The following is a 20,413-nucleotide window of genomic DNA, read 5'->3' as shown; positions in this document are numbered from 1 at the left end:
CACCAGTGTTTGCACTGGACAACTGAGGATGTAGTGACCAAGAGCAAAGGGGAGAAGCTGAAGCTTTGCTGGGCTTGGCTGCTGAAAGCAGCATTTCTTCTAATGTCAAATTAACAATGATTTATAGTAAGGAAATTTGGGTTCCTTTTTTTTTTTTTTTTTTGTGTCCACTGCTATCAGTTGCATAATTCTTACTGCACTCATTGAAGCCCCTTTTCACTAAGATAAATGTCACACAATATTTTTAATAGCTTACCTTTAGCAGCTTGGTGAGCTGCAACTAAATCTAATCTGGATGTACATAATGTCAAGTTGGCATTTCTAGCTTTTTCATCTTAACATTTTGCAATTTAATTTGTCCTTATATACATTTCTGCATTAATATACTTCTAGCAGTGAAGGAACTGATTGGTAGCAAAACTGTCTAAATATCTTTTGGATCCCACTACCCCTGTAGCTGAAATTCCATTTTCTGTTATATTTAAAATGTAAAGTTTTGAACAAAATAGTCAAGTAACTAAACAAATAATAAACCCGACAACCAGTGGAATTTCAGAATCATATTGTTCACCACTGTTAAAGTTCACCAGTGTTTGAAATTAATCTGAAAATACTTCAACATTAAAACATTTACAACAAATGGCAGAGGAAAGTACAAAATTTAGATCTTTTATGGTGTATGAGGTTGAAGCCTATGGTCAAAAACTCCCAAGTTATTAGCACAGAAGTTTAACAGTAGGAAATAGTCAATTTGCTTTAGTCTGGTAGGTTCTGGTACCCACAAATCTATACAGAAGAATTTGCCTTACTTAATGGCTTTTGATTTTAGCATATGCTTAGGGAAATTTTTTAGGTGGTACTGCTTAGTTGTGTGGTGCCAGTCTTGGGGTTACTGTTGAATTATTGTGTGATTCAGACAGGTCTGAGAGCTCTGAGAATGTGACTTCGTGGTGTGCTTTGGTTTGTATGTAGTTGCATATAGGGTGTATGTTACTGTAACTGAGCTACTACTGCCTTCCCGCTGCCCAGCACCTACACTGGACATCTCAAAGACATCAGCTGTAGTGATCTTAGATCTGACTTCTAAAAGGAAAACACTCATCACTATCTTGTCTTGCCCTCTTCTGCCACTCTTTTCACATTATGGTTATATCGAGGCATGAAGAAAGCAGTGGAAAAACTTTCTGGTGACTGAAGTTTTCTACTTAAATTGCATAGTAATTAAAGCACGCTGAAGACATAATATGGTATTGTATTTATTTTTCATCGATTAATTCAGTATAATTCATCACTTTTCCCCTTCTTCCTGCAGCTCTCAAGAGGCAGAGTTTGTACAGCAGCCCTTTCAGTGCGGTCAGTTACGCGAGCTCCTACAGTCCAAATACTGGTAGCCCCTACAGCAGTGGCTTCAACTCTCCCTCCTCGACACCGGTGAAATCTGCTTTAGTGAAACAGCTCATACCTCCTGGTACCTCAGGTAAGTCACTATGTGTCTGGCTTTTCCTTTCTTCCTCCTCTTCCTTCACAAATATGCTCAGACAACACTTGCATCAAACTAGAGTAAGAAAGACTCCAGAACTTTCCAGCGTTTTGTAGGATGTGCATCACACATTTTAAGGTTTTGAGGATGGGATTTTTGCATACTCTCTGGCATGAGAAACATGTAAAATGTTTTCTTTGGGTGTCTATGCCCCAAAAATTACTGATGTATGTGATTAGCAATTAGACCAAAACACCTGAATTCATTCTGTGGAGTTCCAAGTGGCTTCTGGAACTGACCCTGTAATTGACAGGGGTGTAAGTTCCATGGTAGGCGTTCAAAGGTTAGGGGTTGGTAGTTGTGAAATTTTTTCAACTATCCTATTTTTTACTGACTGAAACATTTGATATGCAGTGTATCCATCAATACCCCTGAGATGTGAACAATATAATATAAGGAAGAAGCATAGTTCCAGTTAAGCATTCCATGAGACTTTGTAGCCATCAGTGTAAACATTAACTTCTGGCAAGGTTTTCTACTTTCATTCTGCACTGTAGATACTTTATTTGCGTAAAAAAATTGGTGCCTGGAAGGTATCTCTACTCTGAAGTCAGACTGTTTGCTTATTGTATAAAATTTAAGTTAGTTTAGAGGAAAGATGAAAAAACATCGCATTGACAATCCAGCTATCACTAGTTCACTGGACTATTACAGAAGCCTGCACTGCATGAGAGCCATTACCCAGTTTTTGGTTTAATATCAGTAGCTCTGCTCTGCATTGTGTGCTACAATGACATGTCTGCCTGAGGGACAGAGACGTAACAGGCAATGGGAAGGCAGAAGGCAGTGTACAGGGAGAGTTTTCCCTTGTTATAGTTTCCATGTTACAGTTTAGCAAAGGTGTGTATGTGGAACAAGTAGTATTTTCAGATAAAGTCTATTTTAAGCATTCCAAACTGAATCAGTATTCATTGGATCAGCAACAACGTTATTGTTAAGAAAGATCCAGTCAAACTTACATCTTAACAAGGTATATGCAGAGGTGAGAATGAAAGCACAGATGGAACCAGGTAAAGTTGCTTTTTTTGTAGAGCTGTGCAAACTTCATAGCAGTTGTAACATGCTGTGATAGACCAAATTATTTGCCACTAGTCTGTTTTGAGACTATTGCAATGATTTTATAAAGTTGCCCGTTTTTAGAAGGTAATGGCTTATACCTGCTTTTGTAAGTTACATTTTCAGCCTAGGTTTGCAATAAAATAATCAAATGTTTCGAATGGTTTGTCAGATCAATGTCTCAGTAGCAATTTTTTCAGACTGGTGGTTTTTACTAAGAAAGGAAATGCAGCTTGCCTTTTTTTTTTTTAATTTTTTTTTTTAGTAACAACAATTCCTGTTACTTTATTTTCCTTCCATAGGTCATCTTAAAATTTCAGGAGATAGAAATCCTCCACTAAGTCCACAGTCTTCTCTGGACAGTGAATTAAGTGCATCGGAGATGGATGAAGACTCTATTGGGTCTAATTACAAGTTAAATGATGTTACAGATGTGCAAATTTTAGCAAGAATGCAGGAGGAAAGTAAGTGGGGTTTTTTTCCTGAAATAAAAATTTGTTTTTTCTAATAACTGCAGTAGTTGTTTAGTAAGCATGGAAAAGTGGTATAACTTCTACTATGGATGTACAAATGTAGTTTGCTCAAGAAAGATGGTTAAGGACTTCAGCCTCCACGCTAAAGAAAGGAAGTTGCTGTGCAGAAGTTTTCTATAGGAACAATGGACAAGACAATGCTGGAGAGTGTGAATTTGTAAGGTACAGTATTTGCTGAAAGGATGATTGTTAGAATGGACTACTGCCTGCCACCATTCTTCTCAGGAGATTGGTGCCTTCCTGATGTAATCCAGTCTTGTTCACATCAGTGCTTAAATCATAATTTAAATCATCCAAATAGAAAGTCAATATGGCAAAGAATTATTAAGGAAAAGTGCCTATATAGATGTCTGTCTTAATTATAGCTTTAGTTGAGGCTTTTTGTCCCTCTGAATTTGCAGTGGTAATAATTTCAGTTGTCTAACTAGGTGGTCTCCAGACTATTTTATTGTGTGTCCTTATCAGTGAAAAAAAAACAAAACCAAATTTTTAATAAATTATAGACATGTATTACTCTAATGTATAACATACACAAATATACACAAAATTATAATTTCAAAAAGTATGGGATAAAGACAAGGTAAAAGCTGTTTTAAAAATACTAGTTGTTCAGAATTTTCTTGCTTTATGACAGTGGATTGGTTTGCATATCCCCAGGGCTGTGGGCACTAAACTTCAGAGACCACTGATCTAACACCTCCAGTTTCTCTAGGAGTAGCTTATTGTGTTGCTTTTTTGGTTAGATTCACTAACACATTGCAAGAGACATTTCATTGTGGCTGCTGTAACTGTTGTAGGATGTTACTTGATACCAAAATTATGATGTAGCCTGTGTTGCTAGTTGCAGCCTGGGAGAGGAGATAAACAAGTACATACACAACACACCGATACTGATGATTGCTTTACTAGAAAAAGGAATGAGCTCACCTAATTCAAGTCGTTATTAGCTGGTAGATAGCTTTTTGGTACTAATCAGGATTTATTTAATGCCTCCAATAACAGGAGTGAAGGTGAGCCAAATCTGAGTTAGAGAACTGTGCAAATATCTGTGTGCACTGTCTCTAGTTTGAACCATTTGTGGGCTGGAAGCAAGTAAACAACGCTCTTATTGTTGCCAGGCCTGCGGCAAGAGTATGCAGCCACAGCGTCTCGGCGTAGTTCTGGCTCCTCTTGCAATTCCACGCGGCGAGGCACGTTCAGCGACCAGGAGCTTGATGCACAGAGCTTAGAAGATGAGGAAGATGGCACACATCACACAGTGCACCCTGCTGTCAGCAGGTTCTCACCATCACCTCGCAGTTCTCCCTGGCCTTCACCAAAACAATCTCCAAGAAATTCGCCTCGCTCCCGATCACCTGCTCGAAGCATAGAGTACAGTAGAGTGTCACCACAGCCTATGATCAGCCGTTTACAGCAGCCTCGTCTTTCGCTTCAAGGCCATCCTACAGACTTGCAAACTAGTAATGTCAAAAGTGAAGGTAAAAAACTTTTTGAAGTTCATTTCACAAGTAGTTGTGTAGTTTCTCTAAAGTAGTTTTGTCAGTGTGCAGTCCTAAAACTATGTGCCTGGACAGAGAAAGCAAAGCTTAAGTTCTGCTGGGGCACCCTTACAGTCAGATGAGTTGATAGGCTTATGTTTATTTTAGATGTTATCCAGTCAACGAGTATAATTGAGTTTCAGAGTGACCAAGGTCTATATTTGGCAGGCAAATGCACTAAAATAAAGCAGGGAAACTCATTTACTAGTAGAGCTAGGTCTTGCAGATGACAGAACAAAATGCAGAGGAAAGTAACTGTGGTCAGATAAGAGTAACGTGGCGATTTATGCATGCCTATAGCCTGTGAGGCAGCTGAATGCTTTCTTCTGGTTGCACAGGACTCTGAAACTTTTCAATCGTGAACTTCATCTTAAAAATATTAGTACTTAACTCATGCATTTGTTGGATATTTTAGATATCTCAAAGCTGTGAAAACTGCTGCATAGTAAATAAAGTTTGGAGTAAATTCAGTGCAGTTATACTATATTGGCATAGAACAAAATTATATAATACTGATACAACTTTTCTTCTTGAACATACTTTTTCCTAGTAGCAGTCTAGCAGAAACTCCTTTTAATGGGATGAAATTTTACAAGCATATTCTCGTTTCAACAAACCTATTTTTTATCCAGCAATTAAGATTTTAAATTAAGAAAGAATATACATTTAGATATTAAGAATTCCCCTTACTAGTAATAGTAGTAAGGGGAAATGGTTTGGGGAAATTTTAGGTCTCTAGGAAAATGTGCAACACAAAACCAAACCAATTATATTGTAACCTAATTGAGAATTCCTTTCCCATTCATTTCTTAAAATGAAAGTCTTAATGTGTGCTAGATGAGCTGCAGTAAAAATATCCTATGAGAGGAGTGGTACCTAAAGCTAGTATCCCACATACCAGAGGGATCAAAATAGAGTGTGTGATCATGCGTTTCTGGAACACTTCCAAGGAGTTATCTTGCAGTGGTTTTTGTGCAGTTGAGTGTTGCTTGGATATTCGGAGTTGATATGACAGCAGCCAAAAAAAGTTGTTCAGGTTTTTTCTTTTCTTTTAGTATTATTTGTCTAGAATGATTGGAGGGAAATTTGGTTGACAACAATGTACCAAGTGCAGTACAAAGGAATGCAAACTGCTAAGTGAAGAAAGTACACTTATTGGAATATTCAGCCAATGAAGACTTAGTTTTGTTTTCACATTTAGTGCTTGTGCGTTGTAACCTACTTCTTCCCTGCATCCCTCTGCAGAATCAGGTTGGCCACTCATCCTGTCAAGGCATCTTCAGTCTTCTATCCAAAGTATGTCATCAACCCAGCTCTGCATGGGTTGGAGATACACAGAATGTCATTAGACTTGAGAAGTACTTAATGGCATCTTTTCATATTCTGTGAACAGTGGTACAAATATTAGAAGGCCCCTGAAGTATCAGCATTAGCTGAGTAGATAAGTCAAGTCATATGTGAAAGATGAAGCATAACTGGACACTTGATTATTTTTGAATGCTGTGTATGAAGTGGTCCTTACCTAGTGGGTGTCTGTTATTTGTTGTATAATGGACTGATACGGGACAAGGCAGTCCCAAAAATTTACTCAAACGTCTATGTTGCTTTTACTCTTCAGGCAAGCATTTTGTTACAAATAAGCTCTAGGTAAATAATTTGAAAACTGTGCAAAACTGCAAATTAGGTTTGTTTTTTCAGCTTTGATTATAGTACAATAAAACCCAGACAGTCACGATCCAGATATGTTTCAATTTCAAAACACTATATGCTTGACTTTTTTCACCATAGAAAAATAGACATTCTTACTCTTTAGATACATAAATATTTTGAATGTGATAGATTTGAGAAGAAGTAATGTAACAAAATACACTTCTAAATTGCAGTGTAGTTTTATATGGCTAACATTTTATGTCACTTACATTTGGGGTTCAACTACGGTTTCGCACCCTGACCTTTGTCCAGCATCAGACTACATGTTGTATCTTTGTATTATTTCATACAGAAAAATTAAGGCGTAGTCTTCCAAACTTGTCCAGGACATCTAACATCCAAGCCGAGTCTGTGAAAAACAGCAGGAGTGACTCAAACTTCCAAGTGCCAAATGGAGGAATACCTCGCATTCAACCTCAAGCCTCAGCCAGTAAGTACCTTTAGTACTACTTCAGTGTAAATTTCAGAGTGAACTGATGGTATTCAGCTGTCTTTGCCCAGTCTCAGGCAAGGCAGAATATTGCATGCCACACTGGAGATGCTAATCTTGATTTATAATCAGACCTTTGTGAATTTGTTTTTATGGTACACAGAATACTCAAAGTCTAATTTCTTATTAAGGTGTCATTCATAGTTTCCCAAAACTATATGTAGAAGTAATATGAAGAATTATAAATACAGTATTTGGGCATGTCTGAAACTGTTTTCTTTCTAGAATCTGAAAAAAGCACCTAGATGATGTTTATTGCTTTTTTTTAACTAGTGAAACATGACCTGAAAATGTTAATTTCAGTTTAGCCCTTTAAGATAACCCATGTCTGTTTCTTTCCTCTTTTTCTTTTTTTTTTCTTTTTCTTTTTTTTTTTTTTTTTTGGCACATGGATTATATATCCAGTTGGCAATTTTATTTACTTAAAGTGTCAGTTACTAAAAAAGGTTTGGATGAACCTGTGTCTCATAAAACATATTAGCCCGTTGCTGGACTCCCATTGCTTTCCTAGTTTCTCCAAAAGTTAACTGCTCATATGAAAATGCCACTATTCTCACAAATCTCTTGAAAATGGTGACCTTAAAGAAGCCAAAGCAAATTAAATAATAAAAAATTAAATATTCAGTGTTTCTTTGTATGTCAATATTGCAGTTCCTGTTGTTTAAATATTTCCTGACCATTTCTTTTAAAACAAGGTTCTAAATTTAATAACCTTGCGTGACATTTTCAAGGGAAGAACACATTATGAATATTTTTATGTGTAGAGCTTTGAGCTGTAAAAATTCTGTGATAAAGGTTCATCAGTAATCTAAGTTAGACACAAAATGTAAAAACAATGTTTGTGAATTTTACCTATAGAACAGTGAAGGCATAGTGGCATGCCTATTTGGTTGTCTTAAAACTTTCAAAACAATGTGTTGAAGCTACAGTTAAATACAAAATAAGGAATAGAGAGCAAGCCAAAGACTCCAAGGTTTCTGTCTTTGTACAGACTCAGAGCAGATGCAAGGATTGTATGGACAGTCAGTCCCAGGTGTGTGATACTGTAGTAGACAGAAGTTAGTGTGACTTTACCATTGTTCATATAAGTTACTGCAGCATCCGTTCACCTTGGCCTGCTTCTTCCACCTCTGGCAGACACTCAGAAGGTGGGATTTCAAGCTGAAAGGACATTTATGTAGTTCCATTGCACAACTGTTACCTGTTAGGCAGCCTTATTAAAGTATAAAGCACTCAGAGCAGTTGGGCGGCTGGTCTACAGCTGTGCTATTTCAATGATAGGAAGAACTATCAAAATGAGCTGAAAGAAAATGAACAAAAAAATATTTTTAGTAAAAATCTCTACAGATTTTATTTGGTGCTTTAGAATTGAGTGAACTGGGAAGGGAAGAGCATAGAGAGCAACTTAGCTAGAAGGCTACTTCAAGAATTAAAAGTATATTCATGGTTAAACTTTCTGGAAAGATCAGACAACAGAAGACTCAGTATTCAATATTTAGTCAGTTACTTCATTGCAGGAACCAAAATGGTCTGATTGTGTTTATATTTCTTTTTTTTCAACTTATGGATGCATTAAGAATTACTAGGTAAATTGCTTTTCTTTCATAGACAATTTCCCCAAATGTGAACCACTCTAGACCAACTTACATTTAAATGTAAGTTAAATCTCATTAATAAAGGCAAGATTTCTAGCTTTTACAGTTTCCCTGCTCTTACAGATGTTTGTCAGAGTCTTGCTATTGACAATCGTAAAACGGTTTGTGTGTGAAGTCAATGAGTAAGTATCTTTGCTTAGTCCGGATTAAAAAATTTTCCGCAAAACTGTACATTGTACAAAGATTTCCAGAATTGTGTCCTTTTTATTGTATACTTTTTGTTTTATTGGTTTTATATTTTGTCACTTTGCACAAAGCACTGTTAAATCGCAGTAAATTTTTGTTTTCCCTTGGCAATGATTTCTGGGTCTTGGGATTTGAAGCTTCCTCATACACCTGCTAGTTTTGCATGAGCTTACCTTTGCGAGGATGCTGGCTTGCCACGCAAGGTCACTACTTTGCTCCTTGTCAAAGATTTGCGGTTCATAATTTACTTGCGCATTTGCTGTGGCTGCAATACTGAACTTGCTATGGTTGCTGGCATTCAAAAATGAGCTAGGAATCCAGTAAGTTTCTGAAATGACAATTCCTCTTAGAGTTTTATAGCCAAATTGTATTTGCTTGCTTACAGAAGAGAGGGAAGACACATGTGATGTGTTTAGAGGTACAACTGTAAACATGAAAACATTGGCATTTTAACTTTAAGCTACAGTGTGTTGAACAATCCAAATTGGTTTTGAAGAGAGACTGAATTAAATAGCAATTGTAACAATTTGATTCTTCACTTACATCTGATTCTCCGTGCCATTCTGCAGAAAGTACTTTTTTTAACATATGAAAGCTAGTAGATAATTCACCTTAAAATACTAGAAGATACGGTAATATGTGTGTTCCCCAAGGAATAGGTATTGTCTAAAGTGTTAGTGATGGGAAATCTCTGTGTTTGGGTCCTATACCACATAGACTGTACAAAGCTCTAGAAACTGTAGGGTGACTTCCCATAACTGTAGGAGCTACCTGCTTTTGAATTCTGTGTTATGCTTTTGTACTTAGTGGCACTACGAGCACATGGATGATTTTAAGAAGAGCTAAATACAAAACTTTCTCGAGCTGTAGATTCAAACTATCAATAAAGTGACTGGTCTGCTTGCCAAGATCCAACTGCTTGGCATGTCCAGAGTAAAAGGAGGAAGAGTAAGTTTTGAAGAAACCAAGTAGTCCAGTTCTGTTGATCAGAGTAGTAAATGTAACTACATGTGTTCAGCACACAGCAGTTGTGACAGGGAATGTCATAGCACACAGAGCACTTCAAGAGCAGCAAGTGGTGTGGATAAACATGCACTGGGCGCTTATCTCAAACTGCATGCTTGCTCAGCATTGCTCAAATTGTACTGCCTAAGCTCTGTTCAGTGTTTCAGTGCACAGAAATGTTTTGCTATTGAGTGTCTATTTCTTAGAGTCTCCATTGAGAAGGAAGGAATTTGATATATGCATATTTAAAATCCTTTCCATATCATCCCATCTCTCTGACTTGCAAGAAGTGTGAATAATGATGGGGGAAGAAAGTGCCATGTGCAGTAGCGTATTGAAATCTGAGTGGATTAGGACAAAACAAATTCAAAATATGAAGAAAGAAGCTTTTCTTCATTTTTTGTGGTATAACAAAAACAGTGATTCTGTAGAAAATAACAAATTGGAATACTTGACAACTGAAGCAGTCTGGCTAGTGGTCTGCCTCAGTAAATTTCTAGGAATTGTGCTCATATTTAGAGACCGTACTGTGCTTAATTGGCTGTTCACATGTATGCTTTAAAAAAAGTTTCTAGGAAGACCATGTGCCAGTTGAGTGAGAACTACATATTGCCAACAGGCTATTTTGCATTAGATTCTAGTTGGTAGAAGGAATAAGGTTTTTATTCGTAGTAGGCACAGGCACTTTTACTGTTTTTATGAACAATCTAATTCCTTTTTGCTGTTTGTTGAACATGACAGTTTTAGTTAGTTATTAGGACTAAACTGAATAGCCTGCCTAGTCATAATTTCAATATGATGTTAAAACACATTATGAATTTTTTATAGTTCATAAAATACTGTGTATTTTGCACTGACTGAAGCATAGGAAAGGTGATAGTAACCATTACATGCTATCACACAAAAGGATTAACTAATATTAGGATTCAAATTCTTCCCCCCCACTTTCTTTATAGAGATATTCAGTAATTTGTGATGGGATTTTTCCTTACTCAGGATCATGATCTTTTTGCACAGCTGTTCCCCCATCTTCCTTCTCACTATGGAAATAAGCCTTGCTAGTGCAATCAGTTTTATGCTGCTATAAAACTTCATACACTGAGATAAGCAGAGATGTTTATTCATACATTATCATTTTATGAAGTCTCTGTGTAGTCAGAGCTTTATTTCATTCACTACCTTCCTCCTTCTCCCCCTTAAATGTGCTGTGATGGAAATAGGCTGAGTCAATGCATTCCTTCTGGCAATAAGTAATTCCCTCCATGCCAAGATTCTGCAGCTCTCGGAACATTGGCTTCTCTCTTGGTAACTGGTAGGTAGTGAGGTCATTTCAAGGCAGCACCAGTCCTTGAATGTTACTAGACAAAAGGCAGGACAAGGGAGAAAAGGAGCAATAAAAACCAATTTCCATCATGCTGGGTACATGTTGGCATTTGATAAATCTTAGTGTTCATTTTAAGTCCTCTTGCATACCTTTTGGAGAGGAGAGAAAAAAGACATCTCTCAAGAAGGCTTAAGTCTCCATAACTGAAGAATACAATTTGTTTATATGATGATCCTATTAGACAAAGATTTATGCTTTTTTATTGTATTAGAATATTTTTTTGAAAACACTTCTAAAATTAAAAATTTAGTCTTGCTAGGTCAAATACAAAAGTTTAATTTTCATCTGTATCTAATCTTGCTCTCATATTGCTGTAGCATGTTTGCTAGGTGGCTTGTTCTCCCTTTGGTGTTTTAATTTTTGTTTTGCATTTCTGGGCTTTTTGCCCTGCAAGAAGCTTTATTCTTACCAAATCTGCGCATTTTGCACTGCAAAATTTCTGACACATTCCTCTGCAACTCTTTGCCATTAAGAGCGAGCACCATCCACAAAACTCCATCACTTCCAGAATCATAACAGCTTTTTGAGTGTTTTACTCACACTGTTTCTTGACGCTTCACAAGTGGATACAATTCTGAAATTCCCAGTAAATTTAGTTTTCTTATCTTCTTAGACAAATATAACACTTCTTGTCTTTCAACAGCTCTGCAAAGGCAGAAAAATTTGCCTCGTGCTGCCTTCAAAACCAAACAGTTTCTTCAAACTCCATCTACAAAAGGAGGTAATTAACTTACAACCTCTTATCAAGCTCCAGCAAATCTTGGATGATGGTTCACCTGCATTAAATCTCACATGTTCTAGATTAATAAAGTCGCTCTTGCAATTACTGTAGAGATTAATCAAGTGGTCCTTGCTATATGAAAGTTAACTTCTTGGTCTAAATATTGAAAATAAACTCTGTGTTATATAGGAGATCGAATTTTGGGATAAAAATCCAAGGAACAGTGACTTTCTAACATTAATCAGGAAATAGGGATTAGAAAAGTAGACTCCTAAATACATATTCACTAGGGCTGTATTTGTATAGCAATTTTTTAAATGGCAAAATACAGTTTTTAAAACAAAAGTTTTAAAATCCTTTGTGCTGGGAACAAAAGCTAACAAATTTATCCTTGAAAAGATGAGTGTAGACTGTCAACTTATTTTCCATGTACTTGTGCTTTCTCTTTTCCTCACAAAACCAGAAGGTTAATCCCAACACAGATTAATTAAGTTTTTTTGACTCAGGGAATTAGAGACTCTTGTATATAATAGTCCAGTTTGCTAATGGCTGAACATGACTTTTTTTTTTTAATACAGTGAAGTATCGAGTCTCTAATACAATTAGACAGTTTTATCTGATTTTTAATCAGCTCTGACAGCCTTGTATGTGACACTGCCTCAGTTTCACAGTTAAGGTAAACAATGATTCTGGTTTTAAGCATAGTTAGTCTGTTGTCTATTACAATCAAGAAAATCTCATTTTAAAGATCATATTACACTTGAGACCAATTCATAAGCTTGTAGATGCTAGAATCCTTTGAGTGTTGTGAGAGTCACTGGTGCAGACATGAGGGGCTGACAGAATGTACATGTTTCTCTTGAGGCTTTAACAATGCCAACTCCTTAGAGTCATCTTCATGTCATGCAGAAAGTTTTAGCAGAGTATAATGCCTGTGAAACAGATTCACATGTCTTAAGAGGAAGTCTCTTAATATTTTTCATACGTCGTACTAGGTAAAGTTCTCCTGATGTTCTGCTTTGCATAAGACCACCATCACTGTTCCTCTGCAGAGCTCTCTTTGCTTTCTTTCCAGTTGGCCATGCCCTCCTCTGGCTGTCTAGAACACTTACTAGGTCAATGGCCTAGTCTGAGCCTGTAGGAATGCACAGAAAATCAGCTTTTCTTTGAGTTTATATTATTTGTAAAAATTTATTAAACCTTTGAGAATGAGGAGCAGAGCACACTGTGCTGCCAGTTATATATTCCAGTTTATGGCTGTTGTCATTCCTTACTGCAAATGAGGACCCTTTCAGTTATTTGCTTTGTCTTTTTCAGTTATTTGCTATTTTATAGTCCTTAATGTATTGATTTTCTTTCTCCTGATCTGAGATCCTCATGAGTATAGAAGTATTTAACAGTAATGAAGCAAAGAAATGAACAGCTGAGCAACAATTGATTTTACATTCATAAAATACTGTTCATTACATAGCTTGACACCTTTCACACACACATGTTGGCTTTTTTTACCACTTTGTGGTAACATCTCCTCCGCACCTTCTCTTCTCCAGGCTGAAGGTCTCCACCTCTCTCCATATAGAGGAGAGATACTCATCCATGCTCTGTACCTGCTCCAACAGGTCCACATCTTTCCTGTACTGAGATGACAGATCAGTTTATTGATTCTGATAGTTATACCTCATCTGTTCTTTCATATTGGGGTGATTCATCTCATCATAATGGTTATGATTTAACAACTGCATTAGAATTTAATCTGTTTTCAAGTTGGTGTGCAGCAGCTGGCCTTGGAGTGCAAGCCAAATAAGTTTGCAGCTTCACAGCACCTAACTTTGCCACATGGAGATCTCGTGCTCCCTGCCCACAATCCAGGACAGAATCCAGAGAGGGTAGGACATCTAAATATCATAACTGCACCATGCCTTTTAATTTTCCTTTTTTTTTCCCCTTTTTTTTTTTTGGCTGCCAGATGTTTTAATTGTAGCTGTTTCTAGTTTACTTTATAAGGAGACTGAGTTGTGTAAAGTTATTAAGCACTACACTTACATGCTTACATGTTTTGTTAAACATGGATCATCTAAATACTACTAAATACATGGTTACACAGTTACCAAATAGTCTGTGAGGCAGTACCTCAGTCTTTGTGATCCTGTCTTACAGATAGACCAAACTGACTATAATGAATATCCAAAACTGCTCTGAGACCAGATTCTTTATCTGTAGAACAGAACTATTGGGCAGTTTGCCAGACTGCATCATGTGGGCTGCTCTGGAAGACAATTCATTCCTTTATGCACAAGAATGAATATAGCTCTCAGCAATGTCTGCAATGCTGTGCTGACAGGAAATGTTTTATGAACTGACAGCTCAAGTTTGCAGCATGGTAAAATATGGCCAGCAGAAGGTTAAAGAGGGTGGAGAAGACTAATTTACTGGATCCTTTACTTCTGCTGGGAATGCTAGAAGCTTACTCGTGTTGCAACTTTTTGTTGCTTATATTCTGTACCTAAAAACCTTTTCCCTGTTGTGCCTGTAAGAGGCCCAAAGCTGTATTCAGTTTTTATACACTGGCACTGCTCTGTTGGTAGCTGCTAACATGGTGCTGTGTTTGTGTTCCAAGCATTGTAATGAGGAGTTCAGTGATAAAAGTTCCCATTATTTACACTGTAGAATCACTTGGAAATTCTGCAATTTGATTGCATCGATGTTAACAGGCGAGGTCACGTTTTAAAAACTTATATATGATGTATCTTAGTCCTAGAAGCTCTTGGATGCTCTTTCTTGTCCAGTCATTCTGTTGGTAATGCTTTCCTTAATCCATACTCTGGCTTGATGCCAGTTTTTATTTTAAGGTTTTTTACTTAATCTCCCTGCCACTTAGCAACTGTCATGTGTTTTTGACTTCTTGTCACCTTTTCTTGTCAGCTTTTCCCATGAGCGGCTTCATGCTGTGTTTGATATTGCTGTCAGGGGAAAGGCCCCCTTGGGTAATCCAGAAAAGAATCAAATCCAATTTACATCTGTAATGAGGTACATATTAATCTTCTTAGACATCCCCTATAAGAAACAGCTTCAGAATACAATCTCAAAATTACCAGTTCTTCTGTACCCAATTTAGGATGCTATGTTCCTGCATTACCTGTCTCCTTTCTCACTCCTTGTGTTCTTACTGGATCTACCTTCAAAATTATAATAAAAGCTGTGTTAAGGACCTGCTTCTTTATGCGCAACATCTGTCAAAAACAATGCAACTTTGGTCTCAGTATAAAACATTTATTTAGTAGAGGAAAGTATAGTTAATGCAGATTTACTAAATGTAAACATGTTTTTGTTACGTCATTGATTTGATCATCTTGTGTTGACTCTTACTGACGCACCCTAATCAGTTTGAAAAGCTGGTGAAATTTCATTCCATTACTAAGATTATTGGTTAATTTAAGTATTCTGTTCAGTGATAAGTTATGCATAATTTGTAAATATTCCTCATACTTGTGAAGAATTATGCTTAAGGTTTGGCATTATCCAAGGACTGTTGAATATTCTTTCTTACTAACCTATCCCAGAAAGGACTTGATAACAAAACCTTGCATACTAACTCAGGTACAAAGTACTAGAAAACAGGTATTAGTTATACTGATAATTCAGGTAATGTTTGTAAGAAGAGGAAGGCTATAAATTGTTAAGCGTTGTCTGGTTTAAGTTTCATAGCAGCACCTTGACCCCTTTGGTGTTAGGGCTTGGCTGATGTCATCCTTAATCCAAACTACAGCATTATACCAGTTACTAGGAAAAAAATTAACTCCATCCCAGCTGAAATCAGGACATCTAACCCCATCTTTTTTTTTTTTCCCATCTGCCAGAAAATATGGGATGTAACAATATCTTTAGATGAATTCTCAGTGGATAAAAAGAACAGCATAAAAGAAACACCAAGATGCTCTGTACTCAAAATTTTATCATTGAAGTCTAATATAGACTTTGAATCTATTTAAAGCCTGTGTCACACTAGAATACTGTATTCTTCAACATGGTCTTTCACAGATGGGAATTAAGTTCACATGTTTCTGAAGCAGTTAAATTTCTTCTTAAGCCTTCTTCTCTATATCTTTTGACTCAATTGATACAACAGTTATAGCCTGATTAGGATTACTTACAAATCCAGATAAATATTTGTAGTCAGTAAGGAGGGCATTCGAGTTATGATATCAAAAACACATGACAAAGAGGACATCTGAATTCCTGTTTCTCATTGCTGCTTGATTGGCTGTATTCCATTATACATTCCATATTGTTTGTACAATCACATAAAGCAATTTCCAGTTCTTAATTTCAGTAATATTGTAACACAAGCTGAAAGTAACTTCTGTATTTTCCAGTACCTTCTTCAAGTAAATTCCGCTCGCCTGTGGCACCGTCTCCCTTGGCTCTCCGACAGCCAGTGAAAGCGTTCAGTACTCACGGGCCGGGCTCGGGTGCCTCTCCAGAAGCCGCTCAGCTGACGCACAGTAGTTCTTCACCAGGGCCTCTTGCAGCCCAGAGCTCAGGCTTGCCGAGCCCTGCCAGCAGTATTAACAGTACTACTCTTACCAGACCAGCAGGGATGAGGAGTGGTTTGCCCAGACCCAGTGCCCCTTCCACAGGGGGCATCCCAGTGCCTCGTAGCAAACTTGCACAGCCTGTTCGCAGGTGAGTCTATGACTGGCAGTCTTAGGCTGAAGTTTTCAAAATTAATTTTGATCACTGTGTATTTGTGCTGCTGCTTCTTGCAATTGTGATTTTGATCTTAAAGTTTTCAGAACAGAAATGGAGACCTCCATGTGAAGTATTTCCGAAACAGTTTTGAATCCAAACTGAGAGATAAAGGTTCTTTAATGAGAGAGTGAAGGTAAACGAGTGAAAGTGAAATCAGTAATGGAAGATACTGAACTAAATAAATAAAATCTTAGTCTGGGAAGGCAGCAAGAATTTGTCTGCATGTGGTAAAAAGTTACCAAAATATAGCTGGCAAGAGAAAATTCACTTGTGTGAGTGACACATTCTGAAGTCAGAACTGCTTGCCTCCATAACTCAAGCAACAGCACCGTGGTGAGAGTAGTTTCTCTCCTTGGGCAGCTGGAAACTCCCAGAAAGAATATGCACCAAGACATCTATAACATTTGCTAAACTTAATGTAAAAATCACTGCCATTAACCCACAGGATGAAACAGAATTTTTAGCTTGAGCATAACTGTGCTAGTACCCAATTATAGAAGTTGCTTGATGTGTCTTTTCGAAAACTATTGCAAGAGAGACTGAGTATTAACTGTAAATGTCAGTTTTCACTGAAGGCCTTAAGTAGAACCTGACATAAGGAAGCAGTCATCCATGAGAAATATTAAGAATCTCCTTAAACAGAGGGGAAAAACAGTTAGTCTGTAGTACTGTAAAAAAGATAAAATGGTGGTAAATAGCACAGTGTGGAAAAGTTCTGCTCCGCAGTGAGCACTAGGCAGGGGAATGACAAGCAAGTATCACAGCACTGACTTTTGTGGTTAAAGCCTGCACTGGTCAGCAGTACAGAACTCTGTAATAAAAATCAGTTGTTTTGCCAGGAGTTTGCTAATAGTAGTGAAGTGTTGTTGTCCAAATCACAGCTTGTCTTATAGAAAAGTGTTTCACTTGCTAAACTTTATTAAAACTGACTTTATAAAAATTTATTTTTTCTAAAGTTTGCATGTATAGGGCAAAGGGAAATAGACCCAGCTTGCACCAGAGGATGTTTAGACTGGGTATCAGGGAAGATCTCTTCACCAAAAGGGTTGTCAAACATTGGAACAGGCTGGCCAGGGAAGTGGTGGAGTCATCATCCACTGGAGATATCTAAAAGATGTGTAGATGTGGCATTTTGAGACATGGTCTTGTGGTGGCCTTGGCAGTGCTGAGTTAATGGTTGGACTTGATGATCTTACAGGTCATTTCCAGCCTAAACAATTCCATGGTTCTATAATGCAGACTCTGTACACAGTGCAATAATCAAGTTGCTATGAATGTGAGATTTTGATGTAAGCAAAATGCAGTATTATAAACAAGGATTTGCCTGTTTATATACATCACTGAAAAATGGCCCATTTTAGGTGGAAGCAGATTAGGTTTGCATTTTCACAGAGTATAATAGCAATAAGTTTTCTGTCTGTTTATTTATTTACCCTTTTTCCTGGTGTGGTAGTTGCCAAAATACAACACATGAAACCTGAAACTGGAAATACTCTAGGATTTGTCGTAAACTGTATTGCAGAGAAGGAAATGAAGGAAGTGTATATTTCAGTTATTTATAAAATGTTTAAATTCTTATGTATTGCAGCTAGAGACTTGAACAGTTATATGTGAAACTGAAAAACATCTCATTTCATTTTAGATCATTACCCACTCCCAAGACATATGGCAACGTGAAAGATGAGAGTTGGAAAGATGGCTGCTACTGATCTGCGCAGCTTAATGCAGAGTTCCAGTGCTCATGGATACTTCCTCACCAGGCGAAAAGACAGCTTGATTAAACAAACTGTTCAGATGTGACTCGGAATTTGTAAAAATTCCAAACCTCTCTGTCTCTAATTAGCACAAACTGGCAGAGATTATAAAGCAGCACTTTAATGACATCTAACATCAGATGTTTGGTGGTCATACAATCACTTCTACATTAAATTGCTATCAGTTCTGGGGGCTTTTTTATTGCTTGCTAAAAATGTTATCAATATGAGCATTTATGAGAGTGGCCAATGTTGGGGCAAAAATGAATGAATGCCAAAGAAATGCCCATCTTGAAAAACAGCAAGGATAACTATCAACATACATTATCCAAAAGTTCATTTTCGGCCTGCTTTAACTCAGCAGAAAGATTGGTGAATATGTACTATTGAAACAAGGCTACAGGAATCACAGCTCATGTTCTGATTGCAGACTGCTACGGTGCTAGGGAAATGTTGCTTTTAACAATTGTATCAGATCCCAGCTGGGACTGGATCTGTCCTTCAGTACTGCAGGAAGAGTCAGCAGTTACTCTGGAGGACTGGGCAGAACAGGGACTCGTAGCCATGACTTCTGTTGCATTAAAAGGTTTGAATGTAGCAGACACACACAATGCAATAGTATAGATTACATCTTTCCTATGTTGATTTATTGGCTTTACCCACTCTTACGTTTGATTGCCAAAAGGGCTTAGTATCAGTTGTACAATCTTTCTAACTTTAAATTCCTGGCTCAGGAAAGATGGCCTTCATTATTGTAGCCACATTTTTAACACATGGCTTGCTATTTGGGAAAAAAAATTTTTATAGCAGGTTTCCTTGCAAAAGAAAGAGCAAGTGATAATTTTGATTTATTCTAATACCATACCACTATACATGCAGCCTGCAGCAACTGTAAATGCTGATAGTTGAGAAGGAAACACAACTATGCACTTGTAACATACAAATTTTAAGGAAATTAGTTGACTCTTGATGCCAAATGATATTCATTTAGGTGATGTTCCATGGTATGAGGGAGTTTTCTGTATCCTATTTTTTTACTTTCATCCATTTCTTAAATTGGTTTATTTTAAATTGTAAATATTTTTACAGAAGATATTGCCCATGTAAGTGTGTTTAAATATGTACTTTGCCTTACATACGTGTATCTTACATTACTGGTAACAGAGTATGAAACCTGCTATGTCTGTTTACAAGCTATTAAACTCCTCTGGTGGCTCTGACTTACTCTAATACATTTTGCTCAGAACAACCAATATATTTAGCATTGAACCATTGTTTTCTGTTTTGGAAGACATCATGCAAAAATCTGTACCTAAAGTTGTATTGAGTGGGACTATTTAAGTGGAAGGGATTTTGTCTGAAGGTTTTTCAGTATTTTGGATGTACAGTTGATGAAGTAAGAGAATGTGAATGGTATATCCTTTGTGCAATGATTGACAAACACTACAAGTCAGATTGGACGGTAGGTAGCCTTCAACCCCATTAGTAACAGAGTTTGGGACTGCTGGTGTATTTTATTCCCACCACTAAGAGGATAACTAATCCTGAAATTCTAGCACTTGAATTTTAGGCCAACATTAACATATTCCTGGATGAAAAGCCATTCAATACTACTTGACTTGGAAGAAACCAAATAGGAAGGAGTGGAGACTAACTTGCAACTTAAACTACTCAAACAAGCTCTGGGTTGATGGGTGACTTCACACACCAGACCAAGATCTAAGACTTCAAAGTCAGGGTGTCAAATATACTGTAATTGTCAGATTGCAGCAGAAACCACCTTTCACCAGTACAGAGCAGTACTTACCACTAATGTAGCCTTGAGTCACCTGCAGGTACAGGGAATGGTTGTATCTCACAGCACTGTTCAGCAGAAAACAGGACTAGATCAAATGTGCATATTCTCAGTAAAGCCTGAATTTTAGTATTTCAGCATTGTACAAATCAGTGCTGCAATCTTCACTGAAGAAAGGGGAATTTAAATTGATGGATTTGACCAGACTTCACTTGACTTACAAATTTTGAAAGTCAGTTTAGGTGACAATATTGGGGGTTTTACCATGGCTGCATCAAACTTGTGTACGTTTCCTTA

The 20,413-nt window shown here is 37.2% G+C and overlaps 1 protein-coding gene across 3 annotated transcripts in view; it reads left to right on the top strand.

Moving 5' to 3' along the window:
* The window catches only part of SLAIN2 (SLAIN motif family member 2), a 33,138-nt gene extending 13,597 nt beyond the window's left edge, over positions 1 to 19,541 (top strand). Inside the window, exons 3-9 of one of the 3 annotated variants that reach the window (XM_030238969.2) lie at positions 1,313 to 1,477; positions 2,899 to 3,060; positions 4,248 to 4,607; positions 6,670 to 6,807; positions 11,741 to 11,818; positions 16,192 to 16,501; positions 18,210 to 19,541. In XM_030238969.2, the coding sequence (XP_030094829.1) occupies positions 1,313 to 1,477; positions 2,899 to 3,060; positions 4,248 to 4,607; positions 6,670 to 6,807; positions 11,741 to 11,818; positions 16,192 to 16,501; positions 18,210 to 18,276 (1,280 nt within the window). In that variant the 3' untranslated portion in view covers positions 18,277 to 19,541. Of the gene's footprint in view, positions 1 to 1,312; positions 1,478 to 2,898; positions 3,061 to 4,247; positions 4,608 to 6,669; positions 6,808 to 7,272; positions 7,926 to 11,740; positions 11,819 to 16,191; positions 16,502 to 18,209 lie in introns of those variants that run through there. The other 2 variants (XM_009100377.4, XM_050973285.1) reach the window with 2 other exon arrangements.
* Positions 19,542 to 20,413: the final 872 nt, after the last annotated feature.

The sequence above is a fragment of the Serinus canaria genome, chromosome 4, assembly GCF_022539315.1.
Source record: "Serinus canaria isolate serCan28SL12 chromosome 4, serCan2020, whole genome shotgun sequence".
Taxonomy (NCBI): Eukaryota; Metazoa; Chordata; class Aves; order Passeriformes; family Fringillidae; genus Serinus; species Serinus canaria.
Note: the sequence above shows the minus strand (reverse complement) of the source record. Positions and strands in the feature narration are given on the sequence as shown.